Here is a 16,017-nt window from a genome sequence, read left to right as displayed (position 1 = left end):
GGGATTTAAACATGACGTCTGAACCTGGAGGCCACCAGGAATGTAGAGCTCTGTCATTTCTAGAGAGAAGGAATGTTGCATTAAATGTGTCACAGCTACTGCTCTCAGGAGGAGCGATTCAGTGATCCCTCACCCGTGTCACAAACGGTCACATCACCATGGGCACTTAAAACATGCATTTTGGTTATTGTTTTTTTTGAGCGTGGAGAGAAAAAGTGACATTGTTCACAAGCATTCCCAGCATTCGTGTTTGGGTTTTTTAATATCAACTTGTGAGTGACATCACCTGTTGTAATTATTTGTTGTTGCTGCTTATATTCTGAAGAGTTTTTGATTTTTACACACATTACACATTGAACTATGTAAATAATGAAATCATACAGTTTTACCTTCTCACATTTGTATTTGTGTAAATAAATGAGTTACTTATAACTTTCACTGACGAGTTGATAACTTTTTCTCCAAAAGACAGCGCAACAATGTAACATCAGAGCTTTAAGTATACTGAATAAAATAAATAATTGGTTAAAATACCAGGCAGGGGAAAAAAAAACATTTATGTAAAGTGTGTCAGGGCCAGCTGTTTTCACCCCTACTGTTCTAATTCAAACATTTTATTTCTAAAAGATGCACAGATACACACATTAACTGTCTAGTAGTTAACCTAAAAAACTGCAATTTACAGAGCTTAGTACGAAGCTTCCCTTTAGAGAATTGCCGATGGTGAATATAGCACATAACCACTAAAGAGCAGCATATTCTAGAGACAAATTGATCACAGCAAGTACCCAAGCAATAGAAAGACACAGTATATCATCAAAGCCTAAAAAACAAAATGTATGTGTTATTATCTTTCACTTCATTATCTTTCACTGAACATGTCGATTGCCTAAGTAATGTTCAAATTGCTTACTTAAAACATCAAAAAATAGTTGCAATAAATAAAACAGTGCATCAACTTTGAAACAGTATAAAGTAAAGTAGAGCCAGGAAGCAGTTCACTTGACATTGAACGGCATCTACCCGTTGTAGTAGTTTATCTATGTAGAAGGCATCAGAGCATGACTAACTGCCACTTTTCCTCTGAACTCAGTCCTCATCTCCCAGCAGTTAGCCCAAACCCATCAACACCTTGTGATCCCTGCCGCTACAAGCCAAGGCTGTTATAGATCCTGTGGTTACACTAGCGACAAAATGACCTCAATCAGCTTCATGACAAGACGCAATACGGTTAAAAGCTTCGGGAAAAAGCAACACCTTTGCTCTAAAATTGCAGAACCCTCATGTTGCATAGTTATGGAACATTTGAAGGACTTTATTTGCAGCATGTAGACACTACGGTAACTTCATATCCTACTAAATATTTGGCATTAAACCTATTGAGGTGGAACCAGTTTCTAGTAACAAACATTTCTGTCTTAATGTGTTTTCCATGTAGAGGGCAGCATCATCCCCTCTCTCCATAGATTATGATCATGTGTCCTTGTGGTGCAGTCAGTTGCCAGTTCCGTTCCTCATAGTGATGTTTCTGTGTTCTCTTCTTCCTCTCCCCCGGTCTCCCTTGCTCCCACTGCCACCTCCGCACTTTTCAGTGCGCTCACCTTTCCGTTCTCCTTTGAATCTTCCTCAGCTCCAGCGCCTTCGCCAGCCTCCACCTGACGGTTCAGGCCCTCTTTTTCTAAAGCAGTCGCGTCCGTCTCCATCTTAGGGTCTGGATCTTTGCTCTTCCTGCTTAGGCAGAAGAAGTTTCCCAAGGCGAGGACCAAGGCCGATAGCGTGACTTCACAGCCAGCTAACAGGAAGACATACTTGTACTGATGGGTGGCGTCGAGAAGGCGACCTGGTGGAGAGTACAAGAGTATTACCAGGGACTCACATGTTTTCTTGTGAGCATTTTCTTTTGCTCTTACCTGCACCAGGAGGTCCCACTAGTACAGCAATAGCTTCCATCAGCAGCACCAGGCCAATGGCGCTGGAAAACTTCTCTGTCCCCACAATGGCCATCAGGACCTCGAACTGTAGAGCTCCCACCATGCCGTAAGACATCCCAAAGAAGATGGAGAACACCACCAGACCTGCATAGTCATTTGCCTGCCAATTGAGAGATCAGAGTATAATCAACAGGAACCGACTCACAGCGAGTAATTGGAAAAAGGCTATAACAAAAGATAACACGTTGATTTCATTTACATTGGATCCTATGAGGTCGGTGCACCCGTTGAAGATCATGGCAAAGCTGAAGAGGTACACGCTCCTGGGTCGGACCCACTTCATGCCTGCAACAAGTCCCGACGCAGGGCGCGCAAACATGTCAACAAATCCCAAGATGGTGAGCAGCAGAGCCGACTTAGTATCCTCGTAGCCCAGGTTTTTAGCATAGCTGACCACAAACACAGGAGGCACGAATAAGCCCAGCACCATGACAGATGCCGCGATGGTGTAGATGACAAAACCTCGGTCTTTAAACACGCTGAAGTCCAGCAGTTTCTTCTTAGGCTGGGACTTCTTCTCTTGCAACGCGGTGACCGTGCCCTTCTCCAGCTCCTGGCTGTTCTTAGGCGGCAGCAGGGGCCTCATGAGGGCACCGCAGGCGCAGCAGTTGAGCAGAATGCCTCCCAGTATGAGAAACCCTCCCCTCCAGCCATACTGGTATTGGAGAACCTGTCCCAGTGGGGAGAGACAGCACAGCGCCACAGGGCTACCCGCTGCCGCCAAGCCGTTGGCTAGAGGACGTTTTTCACTGAAGTAGCGATTGAGCATTATCAGAGAAGGCTGGAAGTTCAGTGCCAGACCCAGACCTGCGAGCAAACACAGAGATGGATCCATATACATTTTTATAACCTCATTACATGTTCATGTTTTTACTTCAGGTCCATGTGTGACTTTACCTGTGATGACTCCAGTGCAGAGGTAGATGTGTAGAATGCTGGTGGCAAAGGAGGCCAGAATCATTCCCAGGGAAGCGAAGAACCCTCCAACAATCATCACCGGTCGACAGCCAAACCTGTTCACCAACACACTGCACAGCGGACCTACGAAAGCAGACATTCACAACAGCGTCAAAGAACTGTTGTCTCATTAATTCACGTTGTGGCTGACTGCACGCGTCGTCCCTGCTCACCCGTGCCATAGAGCATGGCGAGCAGTATCGATGAGATCCAGGCGGTGTCGCTGTACCCGACGCCGAACTCTCGGATCAGCTCCTTGAAGAAGACGCTGACCGCTTTGGGGAAGGCGTAGGAGAAGCCGGTGATGACAAAGCAGCCAATCAACACCGCCCAGCCCCAGCCGCCGTCGGGTGCCTTCACCCCAGAAGGCCCCTCGTCCACTACTGCGCCTCCCATGATGTTCTCCTGCTGTAACGCAACAGAAGAAACAGAGGCTTTATGCCGTGAAGTCACACGTGGTAAACGATCCGACCCCTTGGGAGAATTTTGGCCTTAGTGGACACTTCAACATATGAACAGAGGAACCAAAAGCGGGGCTCAAACCACAGAAGCAGCTAAGGGTGGACTCCTGATAGTGAGTGTTCTATTTATTGCAGTGGCGTGTGTGCGCGTGGACACAAGTGACCTGGTATCAGTTCAGGAGTGTGTGGCCTCAGCCATTTCCTTAGATTATCACACTCTTCATCAGCATCTCTAAGTCATTTAGCCTTAGTCTTTTATAAATATGCATCTCTTTTCCCAGCAGATGCATTTTGCTGCTGCCTCCATTTTTACTCAGCATAAAAAAAAGTTCCCCTCATCTCACCCAAACACATCCTCTAGAGCACACCAGGACTTAGTAGAGTAGGTCAAATGAGTCGAAGGGTATAGATCAAAAAACAATTTCCACCACAGAGGACATAAATGTATAGACTGGGTCTCAGGAGGTTAAATTATGAGAACCTTAATGTCACTTGTGGTTTTGTACATGCCTCACCGTATTTATTTTACACCTCCCATAGGCTCCACCCACATAATAAACACCCTTTGTGACCTTATTGTGACCCATGTAGCATTCTGCAGGAATCCGAAGGATCACCAGCCTTACTAAAATAAGACCTCAGGAACACAACACACACACACGCGCGTGTGTGTGTCGTATGGGTGTTGTCCTGCCTGACTGTGAAAATCATGTTTCACAGCAATAACGGCTAAACAGAAGGCAAATATCAGCTGTCCTTCTCTTCCCAGTGTCATCAAGGAACGAAGGGATCATGAGTAGTATAAACTAATTTGAATGCTGAGTCATGTTTAGCCATAGACACTGACTAATATCTGATTTATTTATTAGAAATATTGCTAATGAGACACTAATTGTTAGTCCACAGAGACCAACTCTTGTGTCTCCTCATACAGCCATTATATTATTATTTTGTTTACTTGGCTGTGTTTTTACTACTGCTCTGTACTCTGCTTCGTACACATGATATGATCACATAAGATACTGGCAGCACTTTAGTCATTTCTGTGTAACTGAAACCCAACATTATTTTTATCTGCGGTTCCACAGTACTTCCTGTTTCTAGTTTATATAAAGTTTATAGTCCTCTTCATAGTTTGAAAACAAAAAAATCTGAACTACTCTGAACTATTTTACTATTTACATGACCAAAACTCTCACCCAACAAGGCATGGTCTCTGTGAGGTGTCCTTTGGCACCTGTCACTGAGGTGTCAGCATATATCCTTCAAAAGAATCTTGAGGCCAAGGCAACACCTCGAACTCCTTGTCGGGTTTCACAAAGCATTCCTAACAATTTCTGCGCTATCTGTGGTAATGCTCTGCTGAAATGGCCCGCAGTGGCTACAGTTGCCATCAAATGTGTAGTTGTTAATAATGTTTAAGTGGTACATCCCTATGAATGCCAGGACCTTTTTTGAGTTTTTTTCAGAAAAACTCTAAACTAGGCTCAACACACACAGGCAAACATAAAGCTCACAAAAACACGAAGTAACACTAAAATGTGATCATCTCAGCATCACTAGCACATTGCAGCTGATAAGAGTAAAGGCCTAGGAATCACTGGTCATTATGGCCAATTCCATATAGTTGTAATATTGTATTTACAATAATAATAATCACATTGTAAAATGTCTGTCATGTCACCTCACAGATGATCTTTGTGATTTACATAAGTAAACATTTAAAGTGTTTTTGTTTATGCATAGCGTTCATTATAACAGTCACCTTCAGTAACCTTCAACCACCTTATCAGCAACACTGCTGGTTGTTAATGGCGAACACTTTCACCAGGAAAAACCACCCGTTCATCTGTGACTCAGTCTTGGGGGGGAGGGCACGAAGAGCATCTGCGTGGCCAGGCCTGACCTCATCTGTCATTAGAGCGCCTCTAAGGAATCCGACTACTTCTGCGTCAATTACGGCTTCGTGTACCGTTGGTTCATTCATCCTATTGCTTTACGTCCACCCCCCATCTGACATCTGTTATCTCGCGTTGCGCAGGTTTTGTTGTCCTGCCCGTCGGCTGTACAGGGTGACGAGGCTATTTCTGGCCACTGACTCACTGTCATTGTGTCTCGCACAACAGTCGCACGCTTGATTATGCTCTATGCCTATCACATCTACGTATAGGCGCCTGTTTTATTCAGCCTCGCGCCCCCCTGTGTGCGACGCAGCCTGTCGCTCCTCCTTGACGCGCCTTCAGCCGTGTAAATAAGATAGGCAGGTGTAAATCACTGTGCCTGCAGGCTAAGCCCCGGTGGCCTACGTGAGGACCAAGGCGTAGCTATTCCGCTATTCACACCGGCTGATGACTGAAATGTTTCGTTAAAGACACCACCAGACATCAGCAACATTTTTACTTAGCATCTTTAAACACCTGTAGCAGCAATTATAATGGTGCCATTTTATAGATTGTTGTTTTTTAATTCAATGCATTCATCGTGTCGTGACAAGATTAACACCACCTGTTGGTTTTATTATTGTGTTGTACCGGAGTCAACGTAAGGAAATGAAAATGACTGACAGGTGTCGGAGCGCGCGGAGGGTTTAGCTTGCTACGCGTAAAGCCGTGTAGCTGCGGAGCGGTCTGAACGCAACCTGTCCATCACTCTATAAAACATTCCAGGTGGTGTTAATGTTGTCAATGATCGTGTTTTTTTTGCCGCAAAACAATCAATAATAATTCATTTCAAGAACACGATACACAATCACTCATTCAAATCATTGCTTAAACAATAAAACATTATAATACCTGGTAAGAGGCGGTCAAGCTCCCTCCGATGCGCTTCCACGCGGACGGCGTGTGCGCGCCCCCGTGTAGCCCCTGTCCTTTATACCAGGGACCGTAAACCCCGCCCCACCCTCCAGTCCTTCTAGCGCTGTTGAGTTTAGGCTGTTTCGCCACGTGCCTCAGCTGAGTAACTTCTAAAGTGGATTGTATAGAACTGACATAGATGGCGACATCAGACAACCGATTTAGGGCAGTGGATGGTTTTAGGAAAAGTAGCTAGCATTGCTTCTGATCAGTCATTTTTTATATCACGCCGAATAATTGGATAGCTTACTGATAGTCGTAAGCATAATACATTTTACATTTTTTCTTCAGAACTAAGATAATTGTTTTAATTATATAGACAGGTTTATATCAAATCTAAAGTCAATAGAAAACAACGTTTTTTTTACGAATTACACAGCTACCTAGGCCTTTATATTTTATACTTTTATTTAAATGTGATAAGAGTTAAACTACACAGATTTTTTAGCATATTGGGCCACAGGTATTGGTTTGGCCTAATAAAAGTCAGACTGTAATATTATTTGTCATCTTTAAAACATTTAAAATAAAAGAGACAATGTTGTAAAAAGTTGTTTTTTGAGTGCGATAGGAATAGGAACCAATGTCTGTCGCTGCAGTCGGGGAACAATTTGACAGACGTACGGTTTCCATGGAAAATCATTTGCGTCCTAAAGAACCAGACAAGTTTTATTGATTACTACTTATCGTCGACTTTACTTCGTAATGTACATTTTACACAAATGGTTGTGATGCAGAACAGGATTCCTGTTTCCGGTCATGGGTTTCTTATGTAACTTTTATTACTGTGAACAAACAGAAAATTAGCTTACGTTAGCATGAATACTGTGCAGTTCAATTGTTGGGATACATTGCGATTCTTAGGTGTGTCCTAGTTCGTCAATGACGTCAGATGGAGTCAGTGAAGTGGGAAGCATGGAGGGTCAACTGGCCAGTAAATACAGGGGGTGGAAGGAGCTTCAGACTTTGGTTCATCAGCTGGAGAGGTCTTTACAAAAGGCCCAGGAGGAGTGTTCCAGCCTCAGGTACGGAACCACTTTACTTTAGAATCATAGGAAATGTAACTTAATTTTATATTCAGTAATAGATGCCAAAGGTGTCATCTTTGTTTTTAACTAAGCAACAAATCAATTTACACTCATAGAGGATATATTTTATATGTTCAGAAAAGCAGATGTACATCCCTACCTGCTTAAGTGTAGAAAAGCTATGTAATCAATATTTGGCAGACTGCAATCACATAGTTGAGTTGCAAAAGAGCTCCCTGTACTGTAGCTTATCTGTGACTTTGGTAGAGGTTTTTTTGTATTAATACAGGCTTTAAGATGTATGTGAGCAATATGAATTCTAGTAGAATAAAAGGTCTGGGGATTATCAAGAGTAACCAGTGGCATTGGTTATGAAATGTGTCTTCTTACAATGGTGTGACCACCACAAAATAAATTCCACCTCAAATGTTTTGTAGATTGTGACAGATATCTTGCAATGTGAGCAAATACGAGTAAAATATCTTAACAGGAAAAATTGTTATACACACTGTGGCCAGAAAAACAGAATTGTCCCCAAATGTTTAGGCAATAAAGAAGGAATTTGGCTGCATTTTGTATCAATTCCCAGCTTACTTAAACATACCGTAGTGCCATAGCAGCATAGCATTTGTAGTAAACTAATGAAAGTTTCCATGTACTTTTAATTTGTGCAGGGGGGCTGTAGATCAGTGGCTCCTGTTAGTAGATGATAAACTTCCTAAGAGATAGGAAGCAGCAGGTGAGGCTGTAGAATATTTTTGCTGCACAGACAGGCTGTACAGGTGGTTCACAGGGATGTGTGTCCTGCTCACTGATCTTCTACACAGCTACACACGACTGCACCTCAGAAATTGCTGATTCAGTTGTACACTAGAACAATTGTGTCCTACGTGCATGTGTGGTTTGGTTCATACATCAAACAAGAGTCAAATGCAGGACCAATCAGTCAGAACTAATAAGGCTTATTTTAGACTTGTCCAGTTGCCACTAAGTACTTCTGGAATAAAAATGACCTGGACGTGATATTATGTTAACATTCTGTTAAATCTGCAGTACTAGGGCAGCTGTTCCTATCTTTCTATCTATGTGCAGACTCACCAACCTACAATCTCAACCGGGCACGGTGAGGACATATCCACTAAGGGCGCTAGTTCTGACTCTTTCCCCGGATTCACCTGCTGCTTTTTGTCTGTCAGGAAGCTATCGAGACACTGACAGGTGGGGGTGGTCGCACTATCCTGGGTGACCCTTATAGTGGAATACTCCCGTGTAATGGTTTGGAAACTGAACTGAAATCTACAAAGGGCATATGCCTCAAATTTTGGGTCCAGTCCACCAACCTTCTAGTATGTTTAGCAGACCAGAGGGGATCTATTCAGGGAGCATGTGATTCCTTTCAGGGAGGCCTAAACAAAATTTAAAAGGCTTCATTACAGACGTTCGGGTAGCACACAGTCTAGAAGTTGAGATTTGGAGAGACGAGGCTTGCTTACCAGCTGTTCGTGAGACTCTTTTAAACAAGAAATAAATATTTGCAGAAGATGAAGAATTACCGTACACACTTTAAGATAGAGATAAGGTCATTTGTTTTGTTCATTTTTATAAGTAGTGTTTGTTTTATGATCATTTATTTGTTAGAAAAAAATACTATCAGCTGAGGGAGGATTTTCAGTTCAACCTGGCCATCCTGGATGAAAGAGACAGAGAGCTGGAGCGATATGATGCCATAACTGCCAAAGCACTGGCTGTCAACAACAAAAGGTACAATTTGTCTGACATGACATTTAGATTAAAATAAAAGTCTAAACATAGTAATTATTTCTATCTGAATGGATTCTTATTTTAGGCAGGAGGAGCTGAGCCATCTCAGTCTGCTGGTCACCAAGCTGGAGAAGCAGAGAGCCACAGAGGCTGAGGAGTGGCAGATAGAGCTCTGTAAAAGCCAGCATGATGTTGCTCAGTACAGGCTGCAACTAGATGATTTGAAGGAGTGAGTAGAAGAAGATGACGGAAACAATCTTTTAATCTAGCTTCATAAGCAATATTATATATTACAGCCTGTAAGTCTTTTTGGTTGGGAACAAAAGCTATGAAAATTTGGGTTATGTTTTTACTAGGTTACACTGCAGATATACTGACATAATGTTTGCCTAAGATAAGATATGAAGAGTATTGAGTGCGTGTCTGTATGTGGCTTGGTTGTAGCTCTTTGGCTGGTGAAATGCGAGAGCAAACACAGGAGTATGAGAGGACAAAATGGAATCTGGAGCACAAGATACAAGAGTTGGAGGAAAAGCTGAACATGCAAAGACAGGTCACCACATGTGCATACACACCTTCTCATGATTATGTTCCAAAAACTTTGTACAGTATGAGATTTGTATGTATCACACATTATCATATTAATACAGCTCAAAACATAATATTACTGTGTCAAACAAAATTAGCCACTGACATATATGCACACACAACTACTGTATGTCACACAGTCTTGTATTACAAGAGCTAGACCTGGAGCATAGAGACCTTTCAGTGTGTAGGCCCAAAATAACTGTAAACATTCAGATGAGATCAACAGTAGACCTTTAGAATGAACCCAGACAAAAGAGCTCCTGCTGACTGGTGTGTATTACACTTGGCTGACTTTGTTATCAGACATAGACTAATACCATTTTTTGATTTTAACAAAATCTTAAATCACTCTGGAAATCAGGAGATGACTGCATCTTTTGACACTGAGGTCAGACAACGGGAACATGAGCTCAACTTAAAAATCGATGAAATGCACACTGTGCTCCTTTCTCACAATCTCAAGGTGAGGAGAATAAATGTGTGCTACAATGTCTAATGTCTCTGTATTACTGCTGTATATCACACATACCTGTTGACCTTATATTGTGTCAATGTCCTTCTCCAGATGAAACTACTGTCTAAAAAGACTGAAATTTACAACCAGGCTTACCTCCAAACCAGAGAGGCTCTCAGAGCTTCTAAGCAGTGCTGTCTGCAGCTACAGACAGAGTTAAATCACAGGGACCAGGAAGTGAAAACCCTAGTTGCTACCAAGGACAACAGGTTTGCTTCTTAGACTTAAACTTAAACTTAAACAGCAGCACTGAGAGAAAGTGTGTGTCTGCATGTCACTTTCAGTTTTACATCCATGTAAGCTCATTCCCTAATGACTGACCCTGAGTCAGTGATTGTCTGGTGAGTGCAGAAACAAAGAGATGTGGATAAACCATGGCACAGAGTCAAAAGAAAGGATGCCAAATAGAGAAGCTTAAGTTAAGGAAAAAAACAAACTTGAAGTCCGTTAAGGTTTAGTAATCATGATCATCTGTATCAGGATAAAGGAGCTTGAAGACAAGATAAAATTGATGAAGACGAAGCTTAAAAAGGAGGAAGAGCATCACAACAAGTGAGTTTTTAATACCAAAACATTCAGTTAATCAACAGTCTTATTTTATAGGTACATCTGTAAGTCTAGTCTAATTCAATCCAGTAATGCTGGAAAACTTATATCTATGTGCATGTTACTTGTAGACTGGCCTAGTATGTGGGTTTGTGTTCTAACACTGTACTATCTGGCACAGGCACATCAGAGATGTCTCCAATGAGATGATAACCTTGCAGAAAAGAGAAACCAAACTTAAAATCGAAGTGGAAAAGAGCCAAGAGGCCATTGACAGGCGAGTAATGCAATGACAAACTGATCCAGAAGCAAAAGGGGAGCAGGTGCAGTCTCCACTTGAACATTTAACGCTAGAAAAGACTAATATGTTCAATACTGTTTGTTTGTTAACAGGTACAAGCAGCAGCTGAGTGATGGCTTGACGAGAGAAAGGACTTTAGAACAGAAGCGCGTCCAGGTGGAGCTGGAGTGGCAGAGACGTTGTGAGGACATCAAGGCTAAACACTACCTTGCCACTGAGCAGCTAATTCAAGACTTGACCCAGGCTAGAGACCAGGTAAGCATCTAATAGATAAGTTTGGACAGTGAGTAACAAGACGCCCTGGTTTGATGGTCCCCAATCGTGATGTGCCTTAGCAATTATAGTGATTCTAATAAACATTTTATTTTGATCTCTAGGCTCAAGCAGAGCTGAAAGAGAAAAATCAAGAGCTTCAGGACTTGACTGTCTTAGTGCATTCTGTTCAAACTGAGAGAGACCAGGCAAAACAGGTGAATTCATCCAACTTGCACTTAGTAGACTAACAGAGCAAAGAAAGGGTTGAGCTATTAACCAAGGCAAAGCAAGTGCTTTTTAACCTTGCTGTGGATGCCGGTTCTCTTGACTTGCTTCTGCAACTTCATATTTCTTCACGTTGATATTTCTTCTGTCAAGCGGTGGATGCTTGTATACATTACGAATATACCAAACTTTATACCAAACAACAACTTTTAACCAGGTGATTAATACGGTTTTGAAGAATATGTACATGTTATATATAAAAAACATTAATCACAATGAGATGTACAATATATTTTTATTCCAACTTTACTGACAACAGTGTATGGACTTCAGAAGGTTCGCCTAAGGATGCAGTGAAATATCTTTCATTGAGACAGGAATCCTAGCCACCGTGGCTGCACAGACCTGTCCTACAGTAAGCTGTATGTAATTGGGGGAGGGTAATGTCAGGAAGGTCATCTGGCATAAAACCAGCCGCCAACTCGGATATGCAGATATGCGGAAATAATGTAGAACACACTGCTCTGTGAAGCTGAATATTTGTTTTTCTACACCTAGGACTCCAGCTCAAAGCCAGACTGTGCATCATCAGAAGAGATCCGCCATTTGCAGGAGCAGAACAGCATTCTGCGAGCAGCAGTTACACAGATGAGAAAGGACATGGAGAGTCTCAGCCATCTTGTATGTTATTTTTATTCTTCTTCTTCCTAATAATAATAGTAGTAGTAGTAGTATTATGTTGTTGTTCTTAACTGCAATTGTGGATTATATTGTTACATTAATATATACCACCTACTACTTATGCCCAGAACCAGACTCAGGCTTCCTGTGCCACTCCACCCTCTCAAGTGATAACTGATTTACCAAACCAAAGCACCACCGGCTCCTCCAAAGTCAGTCCAGCAGGTGAGGACAGCATCCTTTCACCCAACTATGTAGTACAACAACGTCACAACAATGTGACAAAGCTGATGAAGAACTGTCAAAAACAAAATGTGAGCACAGTGCAGGTGTAAGTGCAAGTTTAAAGGTCAATTAAGCTTTATAAACATTTATTGAATGTGGCATTCATGTGTTTTTTTGTCCTGTATGGGGAATGAATTCTCAGATGACCTGATCATGAAGACACAACCCAATACTTGTGATCCGACTAAGGAGGAGGCCAGAGTCGAACACACAGAGTCCAACATCATAGATCAGGTGCTGGGAGACATCAATCATGCCCATGAGTCATGTTAATGTTGAGTTGTCTAGTTTCACAACGATACTTTTTATAAAGATAATGTAGTCTTAAAAGGTTTAGTTGACCAGCGATTTGTCTGAGATGACTTCCCATTTTCTTTCCAGAACACACTCGTGCAAAAGCTTCTGGAACACATTCAGCATTTACATCATCAGCAGGCCTCAGGTCCGTTGTCTGGTGGTTTATTTCAAAGTTCCCAGCCTGCAAAAAGCAACCATCCTCTAATGCACAGCAGGTTGAAGCAGGCTGCGTCCTGTATCGCCCGTCTGTGCCAAGAGAAACAGCAGCTGATAGAGATGGCCAATCGCTTGCGGGCCACAAACACTGCTCCTGGCCCACAAGGTACAGACACACTCACTCATTGTCTAATTTGTTAGTCATTTGTTTAAATTTTAACCTAATTACCATTGAATCTCGATGAGCTTGTTGGTTATTGGCTGCAGTGTGGCACAGTGCGAATCAGATCTTAACACCCACATGATCTAAAATCAATGTTTTTCTAGCAGAACCAGTGGAGCCAGAGAAGGATTCCTCCCCCCATAAACAAGGAGACCAACACGACCAGCTGTCTTCTCTACTTGGACAGCTGCAGTACCAACTCACAACCCAGGTATCAGCTCAAGGTTTTCAAATCCTTTGAAATCTTCTGTATCAGTTTTACCTTTCTTTGTTATTTTAGAAACTGTGAAAGAAACAGTGTCGATTGGGAATGATTTTCTCTGCTACCACCAGAGGGCGCAATATATACACTAATGCATTTTTTAGGAACTGCAGTATGCTCTGAGACAGAGGGTCTGCACTATTAATGAGCAGCCCCTCCCTGGTCCCAGCAACCAAAGAGCTTCAACAAGTGTGGCAGCTAGCTCTTGGCCCCAGGGGCACAACACTGCAGACAGGTCTGAGGTAATAACAGCCTCCATCAGTCTAGTTGCACAAATGTCTGTACACAAAACATCTTGAAAATAACAAATTCTTCATGCTCTTTTTTCCAAGCACAAGGAGAAATCCTCTCTGGTCTGTCTGTCACAGAACCCAGCGAGTATCCACCCCAACTCAGGTCTGCCCCAGTCTCAGTTGTCATCGGAGTCCATGCAATCCTTAAAAGAGCTGTGGGAGACACTAGACCACCGTCTTAGCTCATCAATTGTCTCAGAAGGTACACAACACTGGAAAAGCTCGGGCTCCACAGCAAGTAGATACAAAGAAAGTGATGGCACCACGCTGTGAACAGTGGTGTGACATGTGTCAGTTCAGTTTATTGTAAATCACACTAAATTACAACACACGACACTTTACAATGTAAGACCTCACTGAACCTAAAAGACATAGATGCACCACTGTAGGTGACAATATACAAGACTTTAACAGGCTGTAGGTTTTATATAAAGGAAAGGAAAGAATCCTCAGGTGAGTTCTGGTCAACATGTTGGTGCTAATATAAAGGCAAATGTCCAGGTACCAGTAATCATCATTATGGAGAACAGGTCAGTGAAGGACAGATGAAAGGACAGTGGTTGCCCAATTGCTGGCTATAGTCCCTGTCAGCTGTCCAGGGAACAGTTTCTCAACCTGTGCAGCAGCCGAGTCAGGCTGAGACTAAGTGGTCGACATCATGCCATCTAAAAATTGTGAAACCAGAGAGATCTGGGACAGAATTTCAGCAAACGTATGAAGAATGAATGAAGTCAGTTTACTAAAAAAATGGACATACTGTACAATGTGGAAAACATCAATAAGGAAAAATATTTAGAAATGTTTATTATGTATCTAAATCTAATTTTTGTGTCAAATACATCTAGAAATGTATTTCTTATTTCTTATTTAGACATGTGCAGCTGGTAATTTTTGGGGGGAGTCCTGTATCCTGATCTGTATCTTGACTGTTCTCATCATTTCCTCCAGTTTTTCTAGAAGTTGCTGACAAATGAAAATTGCTAGCCATGATTCATGTGTATGAAAATGGTGCCATCTTTGTCTTCATCTGAAGGTGACGATGACCTGAGCTGCAGGGACAGTGCTGGAGTTCAAATGGTGGTGCATGGTTACAGCGCTCCCATTCATAGGCCCAACTTAAACGAGGCCAAGCCAAAGATGAACCTCTCCAGACCGTTAGCAGGCTCGACCAAGATCAGCAAACCTGGAGCACCTGGCAGGACTGCAAAGATCCGAAACTACAATGTGAAAGACTGACACACTCGTGTAGGCCTATGTATCGGTCAGTATACAAGACCAACAACAAATTGCTGGGCCATGAGGAACCAGCAGCTCTGTTGTTGTGCTGTGTTAAATATAAAGTCATTAAGTAACTACATAAAATGTTAAAACACATTACGGCATGCATTACAACCTATAGGCATCGAGAGGGAGAGGATCCAATGGGGCCTGAAGCTTCTCAGCCTTCACTGATGAGAGCCATTAAGAAGTCTGTGGCCAGGGAGGTTCCGGCTATAGAAGATTAAGAAGGATCAAACTGATGACAGTATCATTCACAAAATTTAATTTATGATGATGTTGGGCCTTCATCACCATCATTAACTGTCATAGAAGAACATAGCAAGTGTTTCTGGAGAAACCTGGAGAAACAGGAAGTTGAATCACAGAGGAGCATTCTGTGGTGGTCTGACCAGTCATGTTACAGGTGTTATTGACAGCAGGCTGTCAGGCACAATAACCTGCCAGGGGTCATAATTCAGGTATAAAGTACTACACTACTTCTGTGTGTTCCTTTTACCATTTATTTTTATTTTAAATTATAATAAACTGTTTGAATTGATTGCCAAGTTGTTTCTAAATTTTTATTTATATTTCAAAACACGTGAATGTCATTTACTGTTTCTGCTCAGCTCAGAGTGATTACTTCATTTTTATCAGGTAACGGTCTGTACAGTATTGATCACACCGTCAGTGTGTTACATCGGGTCAGTCCGGGGAAACCTCAGTTTCCTACATCATGCCATGTGAAACACTGAACTCCAGTAACCCCATGAAGTCAGACGAGCGTTTCCTGGTGACGTCATGACGCGAGCCCGCCTTCTAATCACCCTATCGCCCCACAGCAACCTCCCCTCTACTGTGATTGGATTAACCTTTACAGTTCGGCTTCGTGATTGGCTCAAGCGCATGTCGTTCATACATCGTTGTTTCCACTTGTGCGTCTGTTCTTTCCCGTCTCGTGTTAAATTACACACAATATCATAACAGTATGTAGATATAGATATTTATGTAAATATAATAGGACATGCTTAAAAGGATATTTACTTATTTAAAGTTCTAACCACGCATTAATGAT

The 16,017-nt window shown here is 42.2% G+C and overlaps 2 protein-coding genes across 4 annotated transcripts; one reads left to right on the top strand and one right to left on the bottom strand.

The window, feature by feature from the left end:
* Positions 1 to 243: 243 nt before the first annotated feature.
* Positions 244 to 6,314, bottom strand: slc16a3b (solute carrier family 16 member 3b). Of its 2 annotated transcripts, none has more exons than XM_029134437.3 (6): positions 6,202 to 6,314; positions 3,122 to 3,356; positions 2,889 to 3,032; positions 2,191 to 2,798; positions 1,911 to 2,091; positions 244 to 1,840 (listed from the first exon to the last, which is right to left on the bottom strand). In XM_029134437.3, the coding sequence occupies exons 2-6, from the start codon at positions 3,342 to 3,344 to the stop codon at positions 1,515 to 1,517; spliced, it is 1,482 nt and encodes a 493-aa protein (XP_028990270.1). In that variant the 5' UTR covers positions 3,345 to 3,356; positions 6,202 to 6,314; the 3' UTR covers positions 244 to 1,514. The 2 variants fall into 2 exon arrangements, with proteins under 2 accessions (XP_028990270.1, XP_028990271.1); XM_029134438.3 differs by having other exon boundaries at positions 3,122 to 3,353; positions 6,202 to 6,266.
* A 95-nt stretch (positions 6,315 to 6,409) lies between these two features.
* Positions 6,410 to 15,508, top strand: ccdc57 (coiled-coil domain containing 57). Of its 2 annotated transcripts, none has more exons than XM_029135386.3 (19): positions 6,410 to 7,289; positions 8,931 to 9,053; positions 9,139 to 9,282; positions 9,498 to 9,606; positions 10,006 to 10,107; positions 10,210 to 10,367; positions 10,639 to 10,710; positions 10,886 to 10,981; positions 11,098 to 11,260; positions 11,383 to 11,475; positions 12,044 to 12,166; positions 12,295 to 12,391; positions 12,594 to 12,685; positions 12,833 to 13,070; positions 13,235 to 13,338; positions 13,494 to 13,631; positions 13,722 to 13,884; positions 14,716 to 14,943; positions 15,082 to 15,508. In XM_029135386.3, the coding sequence occupies exons 1-18, from the start codon at positions 7,147 to 7,149 to the stop codon at positions 14,916 to 14,918; spliced, it is 2,361 nt and encodes a 786-aa protein (XP_028991219.1). In that variant the 5' UTR covers positions 6,410 to 7,146; the 3' UTR covers positions 14,919 to 14,943; positions 15,082 to 15,508. The 2 variants fall into 2 exon arrangements, with proteins under 2 accessions (XP_028991219.1, XP_028991218.1); XM_029135385.3 differs by having other exon boundaries at positions 6,412 to 7,289; positions 13,232 to 13,338.
* The last annotated feature ends 509 nt before the right edge of the window (positions 15,509 to 16,017 follow it).

The sequence above is a fragment of the Betta splendens genome, chromosome 19 (genome assembly GCF_900634795.4).
Source record: "Betta splendens chromosome 19, fBetSpl5.4, whole genome shotgun sequence".
In the NCBI taxonomy this organism is placed as follows: domain Eukaryota; kingdom Metazoa; phylum Chordata; class Actinopteri; order Anabantiformes; family Osphronemidae; genus Betta; species Betta splendens.
The sequence above is the reverse complement of the archived record's forward strand: the minus strand, read 5'-3'. Positions and strand labels throughout refer to the sequence as shown.

Coding starts and splice junctions, on each gene's coding strand:
- slc16a3b (XM_029134437.3), bottom strand. CDS start 3,344: ATGGGAGGCGCAGTAGTGGACGAGGGGCCTTCTGGGGTGAAGGCACCC. Junction 2,092..2,190: donor CCGACCTCATAGGATCCAAT/GTAAATGAAATC, acceptor CTCAATTGGCAG/GCAAATGACTATGCAGGTCT. Junction 1,841..1,910: donor AGTGGGACCTCCTGGTGCAG/GTAAGAGCAAAA, acceptor ACTCTCCACCAG/GTCGCCTTCTCGACGCCACC.
- ccdc57 (XM_029135385.3), top strand. CDS start 7,147: ATGACGTCAGATGGAGTCAGTGAAGTGGGAAGCATGGAGGGTCAACTG. Junction 11,261..11,382: donor TGACCCAGGCTAGAGACCAG/GTAAGCATCTAA, acceptor TTTGATCTCTAG/GCTCAAGCAGAGCTGAAAGA. Junction 13,071..13,231: donor CACTGCTCCTGGCCCACAAG/GTACAGACACAC, acceptor ATGTTTTTCTAG/CAGAACCAGTGGAGCCAGAG.